The 17,920-nt window shown below is 31.6% G+C and overlaps 1 protein-coding gene across 1 annotated transcript; it reads right to left on the bottom strand.

The window, feature by feature from the left end:
* Window positions 1-27: 27 nt before the first annotated feature.
* On the bottom strand, window positions 28-6,521 carry LOC104891305 (protein trichome birefringence-like 42). Its single transcript, XM_010676980.3, has 5 exons — window positions 6,154-6,521; window positions 2,998-3,169; window positions 1,602-1,762; window positions 485-643; window positions 28-370 (listed from the first exon to the last, which is right to left on the bottom strand). The coding sequence occupies exons 1-5, from the start codon at window positions 6,456-6,458 to the stop codon at window positions 70-72; spliced, it is 1,098 nt and encodes a 365-aa protein (XP_010675282.2). The 5' UTR covers window positions 6,459-6,521; the 3' UTR covers window positions 28-69.
* Window positions 6,522-17,920: the final 11,399 nt, after the last annotated feature.

Below are 17,920 nucleotides of genomic sequence, written 5' to 3'. Positions count from 1 at the left end.
AACCAAAAAAGAAAGATGCACCATTGCTATTCGAAAAGAATATTTTTTATAAGGTCTTTGTGTTTGAATTTAGTGTCGGAACAAAATTGAATAGAGAAGTTGGTTCCAAGTATCAGGAACACCAGGGAGACACCAATGACTACAATCAAGTAATTTTGAACCACCGCCTGCATAAATTGAAGGATGACCATCTTTTCTTAATTGAGTAAGAAGTGTTATGTCAAGCAAATGAACAGGCTTCTTCATATGTCTCAATACATTCTTCACAATTGCTTCACCAGGTTGACGACCACCTCCGTACCTTGAGCCTGCCACCGGCTGAGTTTGCTGGCGACAAAACCTTGCTCTTGGTTCTTTCCATTCGCTTCCACTAAACCCATATGAACCAAGCAAAACACCAAGAGAACCAAAATAAAAGAGCAGCTCATGAGCATAAACCTAGTGAGTATTGAGCATCATAATATATATTTTGAAAGAAGCTTACTTCATATGGACAGCTGAAACTCCTTGGAAGAAAACTTGAGTCTTTTTAGGATCGATGTGGGCATCAACCCAGTTGGCCCATGTTCTCAATGCGATTTTGTAAGCTTTCATATGGTCCATGCCTTTGATAATCTTGCCATTCACCATGAAATAGTCCCATCTGCATCATTTGTTGTACTAATTATATTAACATGGCCACCATCAGCATTTAATAAGACCACATTTGAAATAATTGAATTACAATACAATAATAAATTTTCTTTAAGTAAGCTTTTTCATATCCCTTCCGAACATGTCACAACTTAGAAGTAGAGTTTCATGAAAGTTAGTTTAGATATCATAAAGTGTAATATGAGACATTCCAAATAAAAATGTTACTTTTTTTCCTCAAAACTGGGTGCTTGTTTGGTTGAATATAGGGAGTGCAAATTTCTTGTAAATTTATTTTCCTATGTAATTGCATTTCTTAGGAATTGTTAATTGTATTTTCCTATGGGAATTTCCACTTACCTAGATCCCTCTAGGTAAGTAAGTTCCACTATTCATAAATATATCAATCAAACAACACCAAAAAATTCTAATTCCATACCGTACCGTTGGAAAAAAAATTTCATCGTTACGGTAACCGCCTATTTAGACTGATTTTTCGGTATTTCGGTACGGTTTTTTGATTTCGGTTTTTTATGAACACCCCCTGAGGTAGCATTCTAGGGAGAGATTTTAGTACTTTTTTGTTCAAATTGATGTTTCTTTGTTAAAATTTCTAGTATTAATAAGAAGTATTACAATGGTATTGTATTAAGAATTGTGGACACAAAAATGAATTCTAATGGTATCCATTTTTTTTAAAGGAGTTCCAATGGTATCAATTAAGCACTATACAATCGTAATAACTTTGCATAAGTTAATTTGATCGATCCGGCTACACAAGCAATGTCATTTGAAAGTGCGAAAAAGATAAGAGAATTCCATCTCTAAAGTGTTTTTTTAATGGGGTTTGAGGTTGTGAGATATAACCTTACCTTGTGATACTAAAACATGTCCTAATGGTACCTCATAAAGACTTGATGGAAGTAAGAAGAAAATGAATAAAAGGTGATAGAGAAAAAGAAGCACACCTGTGATTCCACCAGTGGTACGAGTTGAAAATGAGTACATCAACCCCTAACCAAGTAGATCCGGTGCTGATGGAATCCAACTTCAATACTCGTCCAACTTTTTCACTCACAACGTCCACTAAAAACCCATTTTTCAACATCATCACTGAAGCTCCATATTCCTACCAAAACCGGTTCACAAGATTAAGATTAAGGAGGTAATAACGTTAAAAGCACTTATTTCATGTTTAGATTCATTACCTTAATTTCCGAAAAAATCATTATCTTAAGGAGGGAAAAAATATATATACATTCAAAGAGTACCACTTGTAAACTATATTAAACTATTTTTAATCCTTCAAAGAAAAATAAATTTAAACTACATATTTTTCAAAATCTATTGGAAGAAGACATATAAATTTCTAGTAGAAGATTTTGACGTTGATAATAAAATTGAGAAGAAATTACAAAAAAAAAAAATTTCTAGTAGAAGACCTATATATTGGTTTGTGAATAAAATAGATATGACGTTTTTTTATAAATTTTCAGTATAATAGTTTTCTACTTAATATGTATTTTGCCTGAAAGTAGACACAATATGAATAAATAAATAAAATGAAGAATAGAATCAAAATCTTTTTTGTTATTTTCATTTTATAAACTTTCTACCCGTCTATCTACAAAATCGATCGGGCAAAAACATATCCTAAATTTTTATTTGGTTGACATAAATAAACTATATTAAACTATTTTAATCCTTCAAAGAAACAATAAATTTAAACTACATATTTTTCAAAATCTAATGAAAGAAGACATATAATTTCTAGTACGAAGACCCTATATATTGGTTTGTGAAACAAAAAAGATACGACTTTTTTAAAAAAAATTCAGTATAATTATTTTCAACTTGATATGTATTTTGCCTAAAAGTAGACACAAGATGAACAAATAAATAAAGTAGAAAATAGAATCAGATTCTTTTTCGTTATTTTGATTTTAAAAACTTTCTACCCATCTATCTATAAAATAGATGGGGTATATCGCGTGAGAACGAGCTAAATACTTTCCATCAATAACAACATTAATATTGGGCAAAAAAATATCTTAAATTTTTATTTGGTTGACATAAATAATATGTAGAAATAGAAACAATACGAAGTTTGATTGAAAAAACCATATAAAATTGAATTTTATAAAAAATTCTACTTCGTACAAAATATAAAAGTTAATTAATTAGGTCGGTCAAGTTAAGTAAATTTATGAAAACCTTTTTCTTATGATTGCCAAAACAAAATTTTGCGCTTTTTAAAAGTTGCTAATTTATGAAATATCTTGAAAATTCTTATATGTAATCAAATAATAGCTAAATTGTCATTACAACTGTGGATAGGACTTAAAAATGGAATAGATAGGTTACCGGAAATGAAAAAATGGAAAGAGCGCCTTTAGTTACGATGGTGTACTTGGACTGGGGCACCGCACTATGAAGCATACATGTTAGTGATTGCCATTGATTGAAGCTTAAAGATTCCCCAACAAACATTATCTTTTTACCCCTCCATTTCTCCAGAAGAGCTCGTCCATCAAACCTATTCACAAGAAAAAAAAAGCGGTGATGCAATTAATTTATTTCATGCAAACTTCCACATTGCAATGAATATCTCTACTTCTAGATGAAGAGTTTTCAGTTACTCCCTCTATCACATTTTATAATTTCCGTTTCATTTTGGCACGAGAATTAAGGAAACAATGATTATTATGTACTTGCATTGTGAGTTGTTGACTTTTTTGGAATTTTTGTCATAAAAAAATGAAAAAAATAATGAAATCATTAAATGGGTGAACATGTGAAGAGAGGAAAGAGAGTAAAAAATGCTTTTTATTATACCCAACCAATGAGAGTTCAAGAACATTATATAAGGGTGTGAAAAACCCATGTGAAAAGTTGGAGAAAGAGTAAAAAGTGATGTTAAAAAATGGAAACAACAGAAATGAAAACAACATTTTGGGACACCCAAAATGAAATTGGGGAACTATAAAATGGGACGAAGGAGGTAGTATATACTCTAGTCCCCATCTTAATTTACCTATTAGGACTACATTTAAGAAATTAAAAATGAAAATATTAAGCAATAAATAAGCATTAATTATATTAATTTAATAAGCATTTAATTTAATTGTATATTTTTCATCATACAATAAAATATTTTTTATTATACAATAAAATATTTTTCATTATACAGTAGAATAGGACTAGCAAATTTAGATATATACTCCCTCCGTTTCCTAAAGATCTTCCCTCTTTCCGTTTAAGTGCGTTTCTAAAATATCTTTCCTCTTTTACTTTATTCCTTATTTGGAATTTGTTTTTCGCTTTTTACCCTCTCATGTCCCTATCATATGGTCCACTATTACATTATTAATTCAATTTTACTCCCTTTCTCTCTCATACTTTAACCCTTATTTATTTATTTATTTATTTATTTATTTATTTATCTTAACCCCTTTCTCTCTCCTACTTTACCCACCCCACACCCCACACAAGTGGATCCTCCTTGGTATCTATAGGAACAGTAACAAGGAAGATATTTAGGAAACGGAGAGAATATATTAGTGAAAACTAAATATTTCTAAGTAAAAATTTGAGTATTGGTAATTCACTTGCAATTCCCATCACCTACATCTTTGACTCCTTGAAAAAGGGGTTCAATTTCTTATGGCCTCATATGGAGAATATATGTTGGATGTCAAATATTATAAGTTAATTCTACTTAAGGGTTATTCACTTATTTGGTTCAAACAGAAAAAAATAGAAAGGACATGGAATTAAGTACAGTGGAGGAATGATAATAATAATTATTACTTTTATTGAGTGTTTGGTTCAATAATGGAAATGAATCACTTGTAAAGAAATGGAAAGAACTTTGTTACTCCTCTAATTTGGAAGGTAATATTTTGAAGGTTTGGATTACCCTCAAGTAAGGATAATGGTCAACCCATTACCCAAACCAAACAAGGAGTAATTCATTCAAATTGCTGATATTAACCAAACAAGGCCTTGGACTGATATCACAAGTGTGGTATTACACTAACCAAACAAAGCTATAGACAAGGAGTATGAAACATACTTATTTATAAATTCAAACATATTACACAACTTCTCATAAGTACTTAAGAAAATCAATTATTGTTGAATTAAATCCCACCACTTGTTAAATTCTACGAGAAACAAATAACTTTCAAAAAAAAAAATCTCACATTCTCTCTCCTTAAACTTTTTATGCATTGCGAAACCATCCTTAAAATTTAATGCTATAAATTATGGTAGAGGGCTTAAAAATTTCACACATTGACATAATCTAGCTTGCAGTATGAACATAAAATTTGTATTGAATTAGGGCCTATTCTCTCCATCTTATTTTCAGTTTAGTTCAGTTCAATTCAGTTCAATTCAGCTCTGGATAGTATTTTTACTCTCACATATCACTATTCATTTCAGTTCCATTCAGTTCATTTCAGTTTAATTCAGTTCAACTGTTTTATGTCAAAGAGAACATACACTTAATTGACCTCAAATACAACAACATCAAATCAATAACAATATTACTATAGTATCATACTACAAATCACATTGGGTGAATTGCTCCAAAAAAACAGCCAAGTACGTACTAAATACATCTTTCATGTGGGGTGGATGTGTCGGTACTCAACCTCTTGCTTAGAAGAGGGCCCACCATTACTAACCCATTTCCCACCTCTTTAGTGCTTACTAATATGACGGTTATCTTAACTTTTTCGGCAACGGTCATCTTACTTCTTCCTCTCCCTCATCTCATTCCTCAACACCAAGAAACCGAGTCAATGTACGTCTAACATGGATTTCTTCATTCATTTTACCACTACCGAGAAAGGAAAAAATTTACGATCTAAACTACTAAATATTACTATTACTTCCATAAATCTAAAACTAAAATCATCAATCTAAAGTAATATCATAGAACGTATAAACTAATGTCACATCGATTCCAATACTATAATACTACCTCCTATCTTTATTAGTTTACCGGTATTCTTTTTTGAATTTCTCTTATTAGTTTATCCATTTCTTTTGTTTCTATTTTTGAAATGAGACCACTAACTTTCCATACCACATACATTTAACTCTAACATAATAATAGTTGCTATTTCTTTTTATATATGTCTCACAACATTGTTTTTACTAAAACTTTATGCAAAAGAAACCGACAAACTAATAAAGATCGGAAGAAGTATATATGAAACCTACTCCATAAAAAGTTAAAGCTGATGTTTGGAGCATTAAAATTGGTTTATATTCTGTGATACTATAAATCAGGATGAAGAGATTTATATTCATCTCACACGAAATTGTTTGTTTGTAAATTGTAACCAATGTTTTAGTTTTTGTTTTTGGCAGTACAATATAAGCTTGTAACCAACTCATCTTTCAGTCATGTAAATGGTGTTCTACACTTATAAAAAAAAAACAACTAATAACAATGTTGACATTCCAAGTAAATAATAAAAGAAGAGAAAGAGAAGATATTACTATTACCTGTGAAGACTACAAGCATGAGGCTGCCATCTATACTTGAGATAAGCTTTATCAGGGCGTCCATTTTTTTGACAATCAAATCCTCCACCAATGAAAGGGCAACTTTTTGCATCATAAAGTGGGTATGATTTATCATACACCCAACTACCTTTGAAGATATTACACCCATTCTTGCGCTTAATCGCACTAGATAAATCCTCATTATTATCACAACCATTTGTTATTAGTAAATAATTTGCAACTAAAACTACAATTACAACAACATTACTACAACTATTATCTGAGAAGAGTCGTTTACACTTCATTTTGTTAGAGAGTGAAAGAGTAGAGAGAGAGAGAGAAAAGTAGAGGGAGAAGCCGGAGAACTGGGGAAGGAAGGTGGTTTGAATTTATAGGCGACGTGTGCGTGCATTTGTTAAATGTTTGTAAATTAAGGACGTTGGTTTAAACGAAAAGATAATATTATAAAAAGGAAAGAAATTAAATAACGACAAGTTTTTATGGGATTAATTTAGATCTATGAATGGGTAGATACGTACTTGATCCACATGTAAGCAATTATTAGTACTGAATCTGTGAAATTGAAAATGGTTTGTCTTTGTCGTATAAAAAAACTAATATGAACCCGGTGTACATTAATTAGTGTGCACCCGATCCATATCACGTGAGTTTATGATAGTGTATATTGATATGATATAGTGTATGTTAAAATGATATAGTGTATATTAAAATGATATAGTGTATGTTATAGTGATATAGTGTATGTTAAAATGATATAGTGTATGTTAAAATGATATAGTGTATGTTACAGTGATATAGTGTATGTTAAAGTGATATAGTGTATGTTAAAATGATATAGTGTATGTTAAAGTGATATAGTGTATGTTAAAATGATATAGTGTATGTTACAATGATATAGTGTATGTTACAATGATATAGGGTATGTTAAAGTGATATAAGGTGTGTTAAAGTAATATAGGGTGTGTTAGAATGATATAGTGTATGTTAAAGTAATATAGTGTATGTTAAAAGTGATATAGTGTATGTTAAAGTGATATAGGGTGTGTTAGAGTGATATAGTGCATGTTATAATGATATAGTGTATGTTAAAATCATATAGTGTATGTTAAAGTGATATAACGGGTCACGTGCCTGGACCTGGTCCACACTATTTTTAGTGTGAACCGGGTCCACGCAAGTCGGATTGTTTGTCGTATAAGTAACGTACTAATTTTGTTCGACAAATCTTTAGATCTATAGAAACATATTATAAGTTTCATATTTTCAAAAAATTGTACATAAAAAAAAAATATTTTCTTCTAATTTAGAATAGTTGCACCATTTGCACATTGTTTACTTTTTATATTTTAGTTTTTACTGTTTATGGTGATTTATATTTGGAAATATTGATTATAATAATTCAACTTTTTGACCGTTTGCTCAAATTAATCCCACATTTTGATTATTTTTTAATAATCCAACCTTTTATTATTTTTTTATCCATAAATAAAACAGACTTAGACTTGACGCCTAATTCGGTGGCCAGCCTAAAATATACTTACGAATGATAAAAGAAAAATCAATATAGTGGCAAGGGAACCAATACAAAAGGGAAGGATAGTCATGCACCTTCCTAGCCATAAAATCTGTTGCACGATTAGCTTCTCAAAAACAATGATTGAACCTGCACTCAAGTAAACGAGACAAGTCAGAAATTTCCCACGAAATTTATCAAGAATTTTTCATAGAATTAATGACTTCTAGATTATCTCATTCAATAATGAGTTGGGAGATATCAAGGGTGAGGGCCCCTTAACCCCTTCCCTTGGGTCCCAACCCCCAGTTTGAATTATAGAGACCTGAGAGCCCAGAGCATTACCACAAGCAAGAAGAATATCACATACACTGTTTCGAATGACAAAACCAAGGGAAGCGTTACCATTCATAACCTTAGACTCATTAAAATTTATTTTGAAAAAATTATGGGGAGTAGGCGACCAAATAAGGTTACTAATCGACCTGAGAGTTTAAGGGACATTATTCTTAGAAACATGAGAAAGGAGGAGTGCTCAAAGTCTTCACAATCTGTTTCGATCCAGTTACAAAAAAAAAATTATTAATTTGAAAACTAGTTCGGTTGGGAGAAATGTCTTCATCATTAAAAATAGGAAAATTTCCCGAGCTACCCTTGAGGTTTGGCTTAATCCTCGAAAAACCCTTTTTGAATTTTGAAGTTCAAAGGTTATGTTTCAAGAGTATCTCAGGAAATTAATGCACTTGAATTTCTGCCTATGATAAGGGCATTTTAATCAACGTGTCAAACCTTAGAGGTATTTGAGAGAATCCCAATATGAGAGGAGTATTTTGATAATTACTCCAAACATGAGTGTAATCCCCCACAATTTTAAAGAATTTTTATAAATATATTTAATTATTTATATAGTTGTATTTAAATCCAAATGAGTTTGGGAAAATGATTTGACTTTTAAAGAGGGTTGACTATTTTAAAAGTCAAATGAAATTTTTAATAGCTTAATAAAATTAGAAATATTTTAATTAAGCATGTTTTAATAAAGGTTTTAAATATTAAAGTATATTGAAAAAGAAGTTTAATGGAATCGAAAATCCTAAAAGGATATGAAGGGAAAGAGTCATGTTGATGACTAAAGTCTTAAATTGTCCATCTTATTAGTCATCAAGTTTCATTAATTATAATCTCTTTTCCTAAGCCCATAAAGGGAAGCCTTTATATAAATATCCTAAAAACCCAAAATTTTCACCCTACACATTATTTTTCTCAAAAACTCACGTCACTTTCTCTCTCCCTTCCTTCGACTTTTCTCTCTCTTCCTCGTGCGTCGTTCCTTCAGCCTTTCTCTCTCAAATTTTGTTTCTTCTTCTTCTTCTTCAAGTAACGTTTCTTGTTCAACATGAACAAGAAACGTCACAAATCCTTCCCAAGAACCGAAAGTCTGCTGCCGCCGGTCCCCTGCTGCTGCTGTTGCTGCCGGCGCTGTTCTTTCCTCCTTGTTGTCGGTTGTTTTTTTTCTTCCTTCCTAAGATTCCATTAAAAGACTAGTTTTTATGTTATTTTATTATTATTTAGTATGTTTACCAATTAAATTACTGTTATATATATATATATATATATATATATATATATATATATATATATATATATATATATATATATATATATATATATATATAATTTCGGTTATTATGGTTTATATTATAATAAATTTCAGATTTATTATATCAAGTTTATTTTTAGTTTTAATCATGGAAATAAGAGTTTTTAGGGTTTTCATTTGCTAGAAACTAAAGAAATATATTATAAATTAGGAGATTTGTGTAGTACGTAATTTTAAATACGTTGTATATATTTTCAGAAGAGTTATTAGATTTTAAAAGTGCTGTAATTTCAGAAAAGAAGTATCTATGGAGTTTTTAAGGATTTTTAATTGCTAGAATAGTGGTACTATACTAGGAATTAAAAATAACGTAAGTTTGACACTTAAAAACGATTTTAGAAACGTGTTTTAAGGGGTTTTAATCGTTTTGAAGCTACTGTAATTTTTGCTTCAAGTTAGTAATTGTAGTTACTTTATATTCTAGGCGGAGATTACGTTGTAGGAGACTTTTAACGATTTAAAAGTGGCCTACAGGCTAGTATATACAAGGTACGTACATTATTTACGTGCTATGTGGCTTAGTACCATGTTTAAGGAAGGTTTAAATTTTTAGTATCATGTATAGAAACCTGATTGTTCATATATGTGATTTCTGGAATTATTTTACATGTTATATGCCTGTGTGCAACATGTGATCTAGTATTGATTATGATTATCAGATTATAATGTTTGTATGGAATCATTGATGCAAGCATGTTAAGTTAGTTTATTTATTAATTCATATAAGAATTAGGATATATTAAGTGAATCATGTAATGCATGTATTCTTGAGAAGTATCATTTTATTATCTTATGAGGGCCGTAGACCTTATTTGGTAAGTTACAAGTTATACCTATATAAAGGTAAAGTTTATTGTTGGCTAGGTTCAACAATTAAGTAAGTAAAGAATAAAAAGGAATTGAGTAGTCTTGGATTGTAAGTTGTGATCACTTGTTAATCCAAAGATAAAAGAAGTTCTATTATGAATGTTTGATTATAAATTATGTGTTACTTGTCTGTAGTGTCAACACAGTAATAACATGTAAATAACTAAAGTGTAACGAGAATAAGTTATAGTTTAGACTGGTGCACGTCTAGAGTTGGACATAAGGGTTGGAGTACATGGTGGTAGCCCTGGCTTTTCTAGGAATGTATTGATCACCATCCCTCTTTTATTTCAAAGGTTCCTCGATATCGCAGGTCACTCTGAAATGCGGAGTCGCGCCCGCATTTTACATTAGTAGTTAAGTCAACTCGTCCAATAACTATTCCATTAAAGTAATTAAAATGATGTTTGAGTTTAGTTCAGTAAAAGTTGCTTGCAGTTTATTATATGATTATTTATTATTTATTATTTATTCCTGTACATTATTGTTTAGTATCATGTTTAGGAATATTTATTTTTGATATGTAGTACTCAGCTTTGCTGATTACGTGCTGTTTGTGTGTGTGATCATGGCATTGCCTTATTGATCCTATGATGATCCTTCTAGTGAGCAGAGTCGGTATTGCATTGACATTACAGGTTCGCAGATGTGCATCACATTGGGAATGTGGAGTGGAGAGGCTATTTATATATCTAGCATAGTTTAACTTCTGTTTTCGTAGGAACATCTTTATTTCAGTTTGTGGTTTATTAAGTTGATGTGTTTAAGTTTCAAACAATTGTCTTTTATTTAGCGAGTTTTAATAAAAGTTGGTTTTTAGTAAACTGTTTTCCGCTGCAAAATTCTGAATAAGCCGATATGTTATCACACGAGCGATAATGTCTGGGTAATTCTCTAAGTTTTATATTATAAAGTTATTTCTGAAAAGAGAGAATTATCGGAGTGTTACAATGAGGGACGTACCTCAAGAAATTTAATCTATTTCGAAAAAACCACATAAACCACCAGACAAAAGAGAATTGACAATATAGTCAAACTAAGAAACAAACTTGTAGGAGTTAAGCTAAACTCAAAAATATTAGACTAGAAAAATCGAAGTCATAAGGAAGAAGATGTCAAATTCCACTTGCATAGACACAAGGAAAATATCTAACATGAAATGGCACTCAAAACACAGATGATTTAAAGATTCCGGAGCTTTACTACAAAGAATAACAGGCTATTGTGGGAGAAAAATCTTACACTTTTCAAGTCTATCCCTAGTGTGAAATCCATCATGGCAAGCTTTCCGCAAAATGTTTTAAATCTTAAGAGGGAAGCTAAGCTTCCAAATCCGATCAACATCCACCGTTTCAAAATTAGTGTTAAGTAGCCCAATTATGCTAACATGTAGTCAGACTTGATAGAATATTATCATTTAGTCATTAATCCCCAAATTAAAGAATCAGACTACGGGTTAGATCTATTCGTTGCTAAATCAAAGGTAGTATCCTTAATTTCATCATGTAGAACCTCATTAGTTAGAAATTGGTTGTCTTCATTAGAGATAAAAGGGCAGAGAAGAGTAAAATCATCTTGTTCATTAAACGAACAATGGAGTTCGAGATAAATCGACAATAAAACTCACGAGTAATTTCTTGCGCTATACGAGAAGGCGACATAATTAGTTGATTATCAACAGTTGTGAATTCTTTAATTTGATTCTTATATATTCTAGTGGATGCATAATCATGATAACAACTAGTATATGCATCACTTAAATAGAGATATTTTGCTTTAATCTTTTGCTTTCAATACTCTCTACTAAAAGAAGAGGGATTTTACCGTTTTCTTAAAAAAATGATCTTGACTTAATTGAAGCACCAAGCGCGAAGGATTAGAAATAAGTTGGCCTTGTATATTCTCATGTTTCTTATCAACTATAATAATTTGAAGAAAGATATTCCAAATTGAGAATGATTACAACGCTTGGAATTATACTTCCAAAGCTTACATTTTTTTCCACAAGGTTAAACATATGTGAACTATTTAACCTAGTACACCATGTTTTTTAAACTAACTTATCTTAATCTTTACGCAAATAACACATTTTTCCGAATGTAAATGGTTGCACTTTGTTAATAGCTAACAATGATAAATCAAGCGTGACCTGGCAATGATCCGAAGATGTAAAAGTGTGATGTTTTAATTTTGCTTGGGGAAAAGATATATCAAACCAAGTAGTGCTAGCCATACCTTTCTCTAATTTTTCATGTAGGTAATTATGCCTAGCCCTTTCTTTCTCAAAGTGAACCTGGAGCCCAAAAATGGGATCTCTACACAGGGGGCTTGTTGTTAACAAATTATGCATAATTTTAACTGACTAGAGTAAAAACGAGCTCCTCCCAATTATCTAGTTCACTACTTATCTCATTAAAATCTCCAAGAATCACAAAAGGGACATTAGACTATTAATATATGAAATTAACTCTTCCCCAAGATTAAGCTTTATGTTCATTTATAACTGGTGCATAAATAAATATGGCAATAAAAGAAACATTTTTATCGAGAAGAGAAATAGAACAAAAGATATAAGAGGATTTATATATAACAACTAGATTGGACATATTATAAATATATACAATCTTTCCATAATAACCATACACCACCCGCTAGTCCAAAAGTGGGGATATAATCAAAGTGATGAAACTCACATTAGTCTGCTAAGATCAAGGAGGGTGGAGATTGAGTTTTGACTTCACAAAGCATCATAATTTTAACCTAATTACTAGCACAAAAATATCAAACATAAGTCAAAGAATTTTTTCTTAGAGACCCCTCTAATATTCTAAAAACATATGATCATAATTATTTAGCGAAAAAGAAACACATCATCCATTGAATTGTAAGGGGTCTGAAAAAGGATTAGTTATTCTTCCTCTTCAGGGCTGAAGAGGCATTATCATCCTCAAGGTCTACCATCATCCTCTTGGCAAAACTGGACCGAGAATTAAGATCAACATGGAGATAAGGATCCATCCCCTTGTTCTCAATTTGCATTAGAATTATCATAGTGTAAAGAGTGGAAAGAGTGCGCATCATAAGAGCTAATATCATCCAACAAGTTATTATCTTTCTCATCAATAAGATATGTATCATCAACAACATCATCATCAAAAACTAAGCTTACCTTGAGAGCATCAGCCAGCTTCTCTAGAGGCTGGTATTGGTTTTCATCGATCAATTTAGCTGGAATAAGAACTTAGAGGGGAGTTGGGGAGAGCTGGGGAGACAAACCCTCCTCTAGATCATCAAACTTCTCAGGTTCAACTGGTGCAGAGAGAGGAGAGGCTTGAGGGATTAGTTTACAAGCTTCATCATTAGAGGAGTCACCTAAAGACATTGCATGGGCAATAACAAGCTTACCTTTACCTTTCCGAATTGCAAGAGGTGGAACATGCTTTTTTACAGGGATTTGGAAGCAGACTGCACAATAGGATCTTTGATAGAAATCCCCTCATTAGAGGGAATAGGTAGGATACCAACGGGACCAGAGAGACCATCATAAACTTTTTTCACAGGAGGGGTTTGATTAGATGAATTTTTATGCAGATGCCTGAACTTAGCATGCACCACTTATGCTTACTCAACAGTGGTGACATCGTATTCGTGTCCAAAGATCATTGCAAGAATCTAATAAAGGTTTTTCTATTAAAGATTTTTAACAGGTTCTATAGTAATTTGTTTTGGAGAGTTAAGAAGGGGGCATGCATCAATCACATATGCATCATCACAAAATGAACACCTTGAAGAGAAATTTTCATACAAAATTACATACCCATTCACAATATCACCAACTCGACTTACCTCAGCAAACCGAAAGAGAGGTCCTTGAATAGTCACTCTAATACAAGCTCTTGCAAACCTTATTTTGTTCCTCAATAAGGACCTCTGGTCCAACTTTATCAAACCACCAATGTCATTAGAAGCTGGCAAATTTGCCATGGAATCAAAACTAAGAAGCTAAGTAGGTCCACCGACTTCACCTCCTCTATATAGGGATCAATAGAGGGCTTCCAGGGGTTCAACACAAACAAATTCCCCTAGATAAGGCATGATCTTTCACTCAAGACCAATGCAAGATTGTGAGGATTCACAAACTTGAGAAGGATCCAATGATTACCCATCTCATCAATGTCACCTTTGGCAAATTTCCAATCAGTCTTTAATTTGTACATGCAATAATCGTACGCAGGTCAAGAGGAATAGATAGCATTTTACCGATCAAATAAGATTTCAGAATTTCAACTATATCAAGTTTAACTTGGTCGCGGAATATTATCAATCACTATATATTTAGGAAAAGTGGGAGGATGGGGGGTTCACTCACATTAATATTAACAAGAGGAGAGGAGATCACATGGGGGATTTTAGACATCAGAGGGGAAGAATAAGCAATAGCATAACTACTAGAAGAAGAATTATCAACATGGTTATCTCTTTGTTTAGGGTTAGAGAGATTAACAGAGTTGAAGTTTTTAGGGTTTTCCATATTTAATTCTAACAAATTTGCAGATAAGTAATTACTAATAGAAACAATAAGATAAGAGAGGGGGAATGAAGTTGGTGTGAATGAATTAAATACTTAAACAAACCTTTTATAGACAAACATACTGGATACCTGAGAGGGAAATCGTTGTATTTGTGAACCAGCTAGGTTAACGAACCATTCCATCACATTAAATGCAAAACTAAACTTCACTAGTGGATAAGAAACATGAGAATATACTAGGTTAGGGAAATCGTTGTATTTGTGAACCAGCTAGGTTCGTCGCTCGCCAGAGTTTCAACGTTCGTTTCAGTTTGTTCGTCATTCGCCATGTTCGTTGCTCGCCAGAGTTTCAACGATCCCTTTTCTCGCCAGATCGACCGTTCTTCGTTGCTCACCTGATCGGTTCGTTCGGCGGCGTTCGCTAGTGGCTCGTGGCTGTCACGACTATCACGACGATTTTAGGATTTTTTTTTTTTTGGATTTTTTTATTGTTCTGATATGATGTTTTATTTTTATTGATATTTTTTTTATTTTTTAGAATGAATATAATGTTATGTTTTTTTTTTTTTTTTGGTTTTTTTTTAATGTATTTTTCTTGTATATCTTTTTTTTTATATATATATTATAAAGTTAGTTTCATATTCTGTTGGGATACAAACTACATTGCACTGTATATTTACCTTTAAGATGAATGAGAAAGGCAAGGAAAACAATTCAACCTAATTCTATCGTTAACAAAGTGCTAGAATATGAGTTTGTTAGTGTTTTATTGTTTTCAGCATTTTAATTTTTCAAATTTGATAGTAAAATGCAATAAATATTATTTTTACCTGTACTACTACCTATTGCCGCGGTTTTGGCTAGGAACCGCAGCAATAGGTGTAATATATTGCTGCGTTTTTTGCTACGAACTGCATCAATATGTTGAAATATTGCTGCGATTAAAAACCGCAGCAATATAATATTTACCAATTGGTTTCCCCTTAATTGCTGCGCGGCCAAAACCGCCGCAATAGGCCACTTAAGGACTGCAACAATAAGCAATTATTCTACTAGCAATAAGCAACAGGCCGCGTTGTACTTATTAACTATCTATATTGAGAATTATTATTAATGTCGTTGTTATTATTATAATGTCATTGTTATTATTATAAATGTCATTGTTATTATTATAAATGTCATTGTTATTACTAGTTCAAGAAATATGTGATCAAGAAGAAGGATGTTCTTTTGACATTTGTACATGTTCTTTTTATATTTATTCTGACTAAGAATTTTTGTATGCAATAGTATAAGTGATTTATTTATTTTTAACAGTTTTGCGAGTATGATATACAGTAATGTTACTAGATACATCAGTAACATGGGGTAATCTAATGGTGTTTGCGTCACTTTTAAATTCATCCTACAAGGGATTTTTTTTAAAAAAAGTTTATAATAGTACTCCCTCAGTTTTTTTTATCTTTCTCACTTGAAATCTTGACACTTTTCATACTTAGACCGAATCATCTCATTTTTTTTTCAATTTGTAAGAAAAATATTATCATGTGGGGTCTTGTTTGATTCGTCACATTTAGCACTTTACTAATATTCAATCGTTATAATTTTTACTAATAAATAATCAAAGATATTTAAGTTCAAAAATGTACATTGGTAGATGCAAACAGAAAACTGATAAGGACTAAAAAACAAAGGGAGTATATAAAATGACAACAATATAAAAGTAACATTAAACAATTTTGTTCAAGATCATATGATTATATATAATTTATCGGTTTCACTACAAGAAGATTCGTCATAGAGGCAACACCTTGAGGTAACCCAGTTTTTGTAGCCTCTAAAAGTGCATTTTGCATTAGTTAATTTTGGTTGCCTCTAAAAGACGTTTTTAGCATCAGAATAATTTATGTTGTCACTAAAAGTACTTTTTAGCATCAATGAAATAAAGGTTGTCTCTAAAATTTTTATTTTAGCATCAAGAAAATTTATCTTTCCCCTAAAGTACTTTTTTCGCATCATGAAAATTCTAGTTGCCTCTAAAACTAGCTATTTTTTTAGCATCAAGAACATTTATGTTGCCCCTAAAAATAATTTTTAACCTTAATGAAATAATGGTTGCCTCTAAAACTATTTATTTAGCATCAAGGAAATTTGTGCTCCCCGTAAAAGTAGTTTTAGCGTTAGTGAAATAATGGTTGCCTCTAAAACTTTCTTTTCACGTTAGTGAAATTTAGGTTACCTCTAAAACTACTTTTTGGTATTAATAAACTAATTGTTGCCTCCTAAACATCTTTTTAGCAATAGTAAAATTTAGGTTGTCCCTAAAAGTAACTTTTAGTATGGCCCCTAAATGTTTTCTTTAGCATAAATTGAATTATGATTCCATCCAAATGTTCTTTTAATCATTATTGAAATTGATTAGGACCTTAGAAAAGCTCATCCATTACCACAAAAACACCTTTGTTAGTGGCCTCCGAATTGCTTTTAGAGTCACTGAAGAAGCGACTATATATATAGTTTTAGAGTTGCCCCTTTGAGGAGACATGTATGCTGTTATGCAAGTCGTCTACTATCTAAGAGGCGACACTAAATATATTAAAGCCAAACCATTATGAGTCACCTCTGAATTTCTAGGCGACACTAAAAAGGTTATTCAAATTATTTATAACAAATTATTAGTTATATTGAGTCACCTATATACTAAGAGGCGAATGGATATATATTTCTTTTATTGTTTTTTAAAACCTAATTAAGTTTCATAAATCGCCACAAAAGTTTGTAGGCCACACCAAAACTGTTTTCTAAATTAGTTTATAATAATGTATTAATTGTTTTAAGTCTCCTATTATAATAAAAGGCGACACGAAAGATACTTTTAAATATTTTTAATAATTAATTAACCATTAAGAGTATCGTTGCATACACTAAAGGAAAAAAGCCCAAGGGCTGCGGTCAACAAGGGCCCAAGGGATGCGTTTTTTGACCGCTACCCTTGGACTAGCAGCCCTTGGCATTTGAGAAGGGTTGCGGTCAAGGCAAAAACCGCAGCCCTTGGTGGGTTAAGGGTTGAAATTAAGAGCCAAAATCGCAGTCCTTGTGACCCAAAAAAAAAAATTCTTTTTTTTGTCCTAACAATAATATATATGTGTATATATATATACACATATATGTATAG

This window comes from Beta vulgaris, chromosome 4 (genome assembly GCF_026745355.1).
Source record: "Beta vulgaris subsp. vulgaris cultivar EL10 chromosome 4, EL10.2, whole genome shotgun sequence".
NCBI classification, from domain to species: Eukaryota; Viridiplantae; Streptophyta; class Magnoliopsida; order Caryophyllales; family Amaranthaceae; genus Beta; species Beta vulgaris.
The sequence above is the reverse complement of the archived record's forward strand: the minus strand, read 5'-3'. Positions and strand labels throughout refer to the sequence as shown.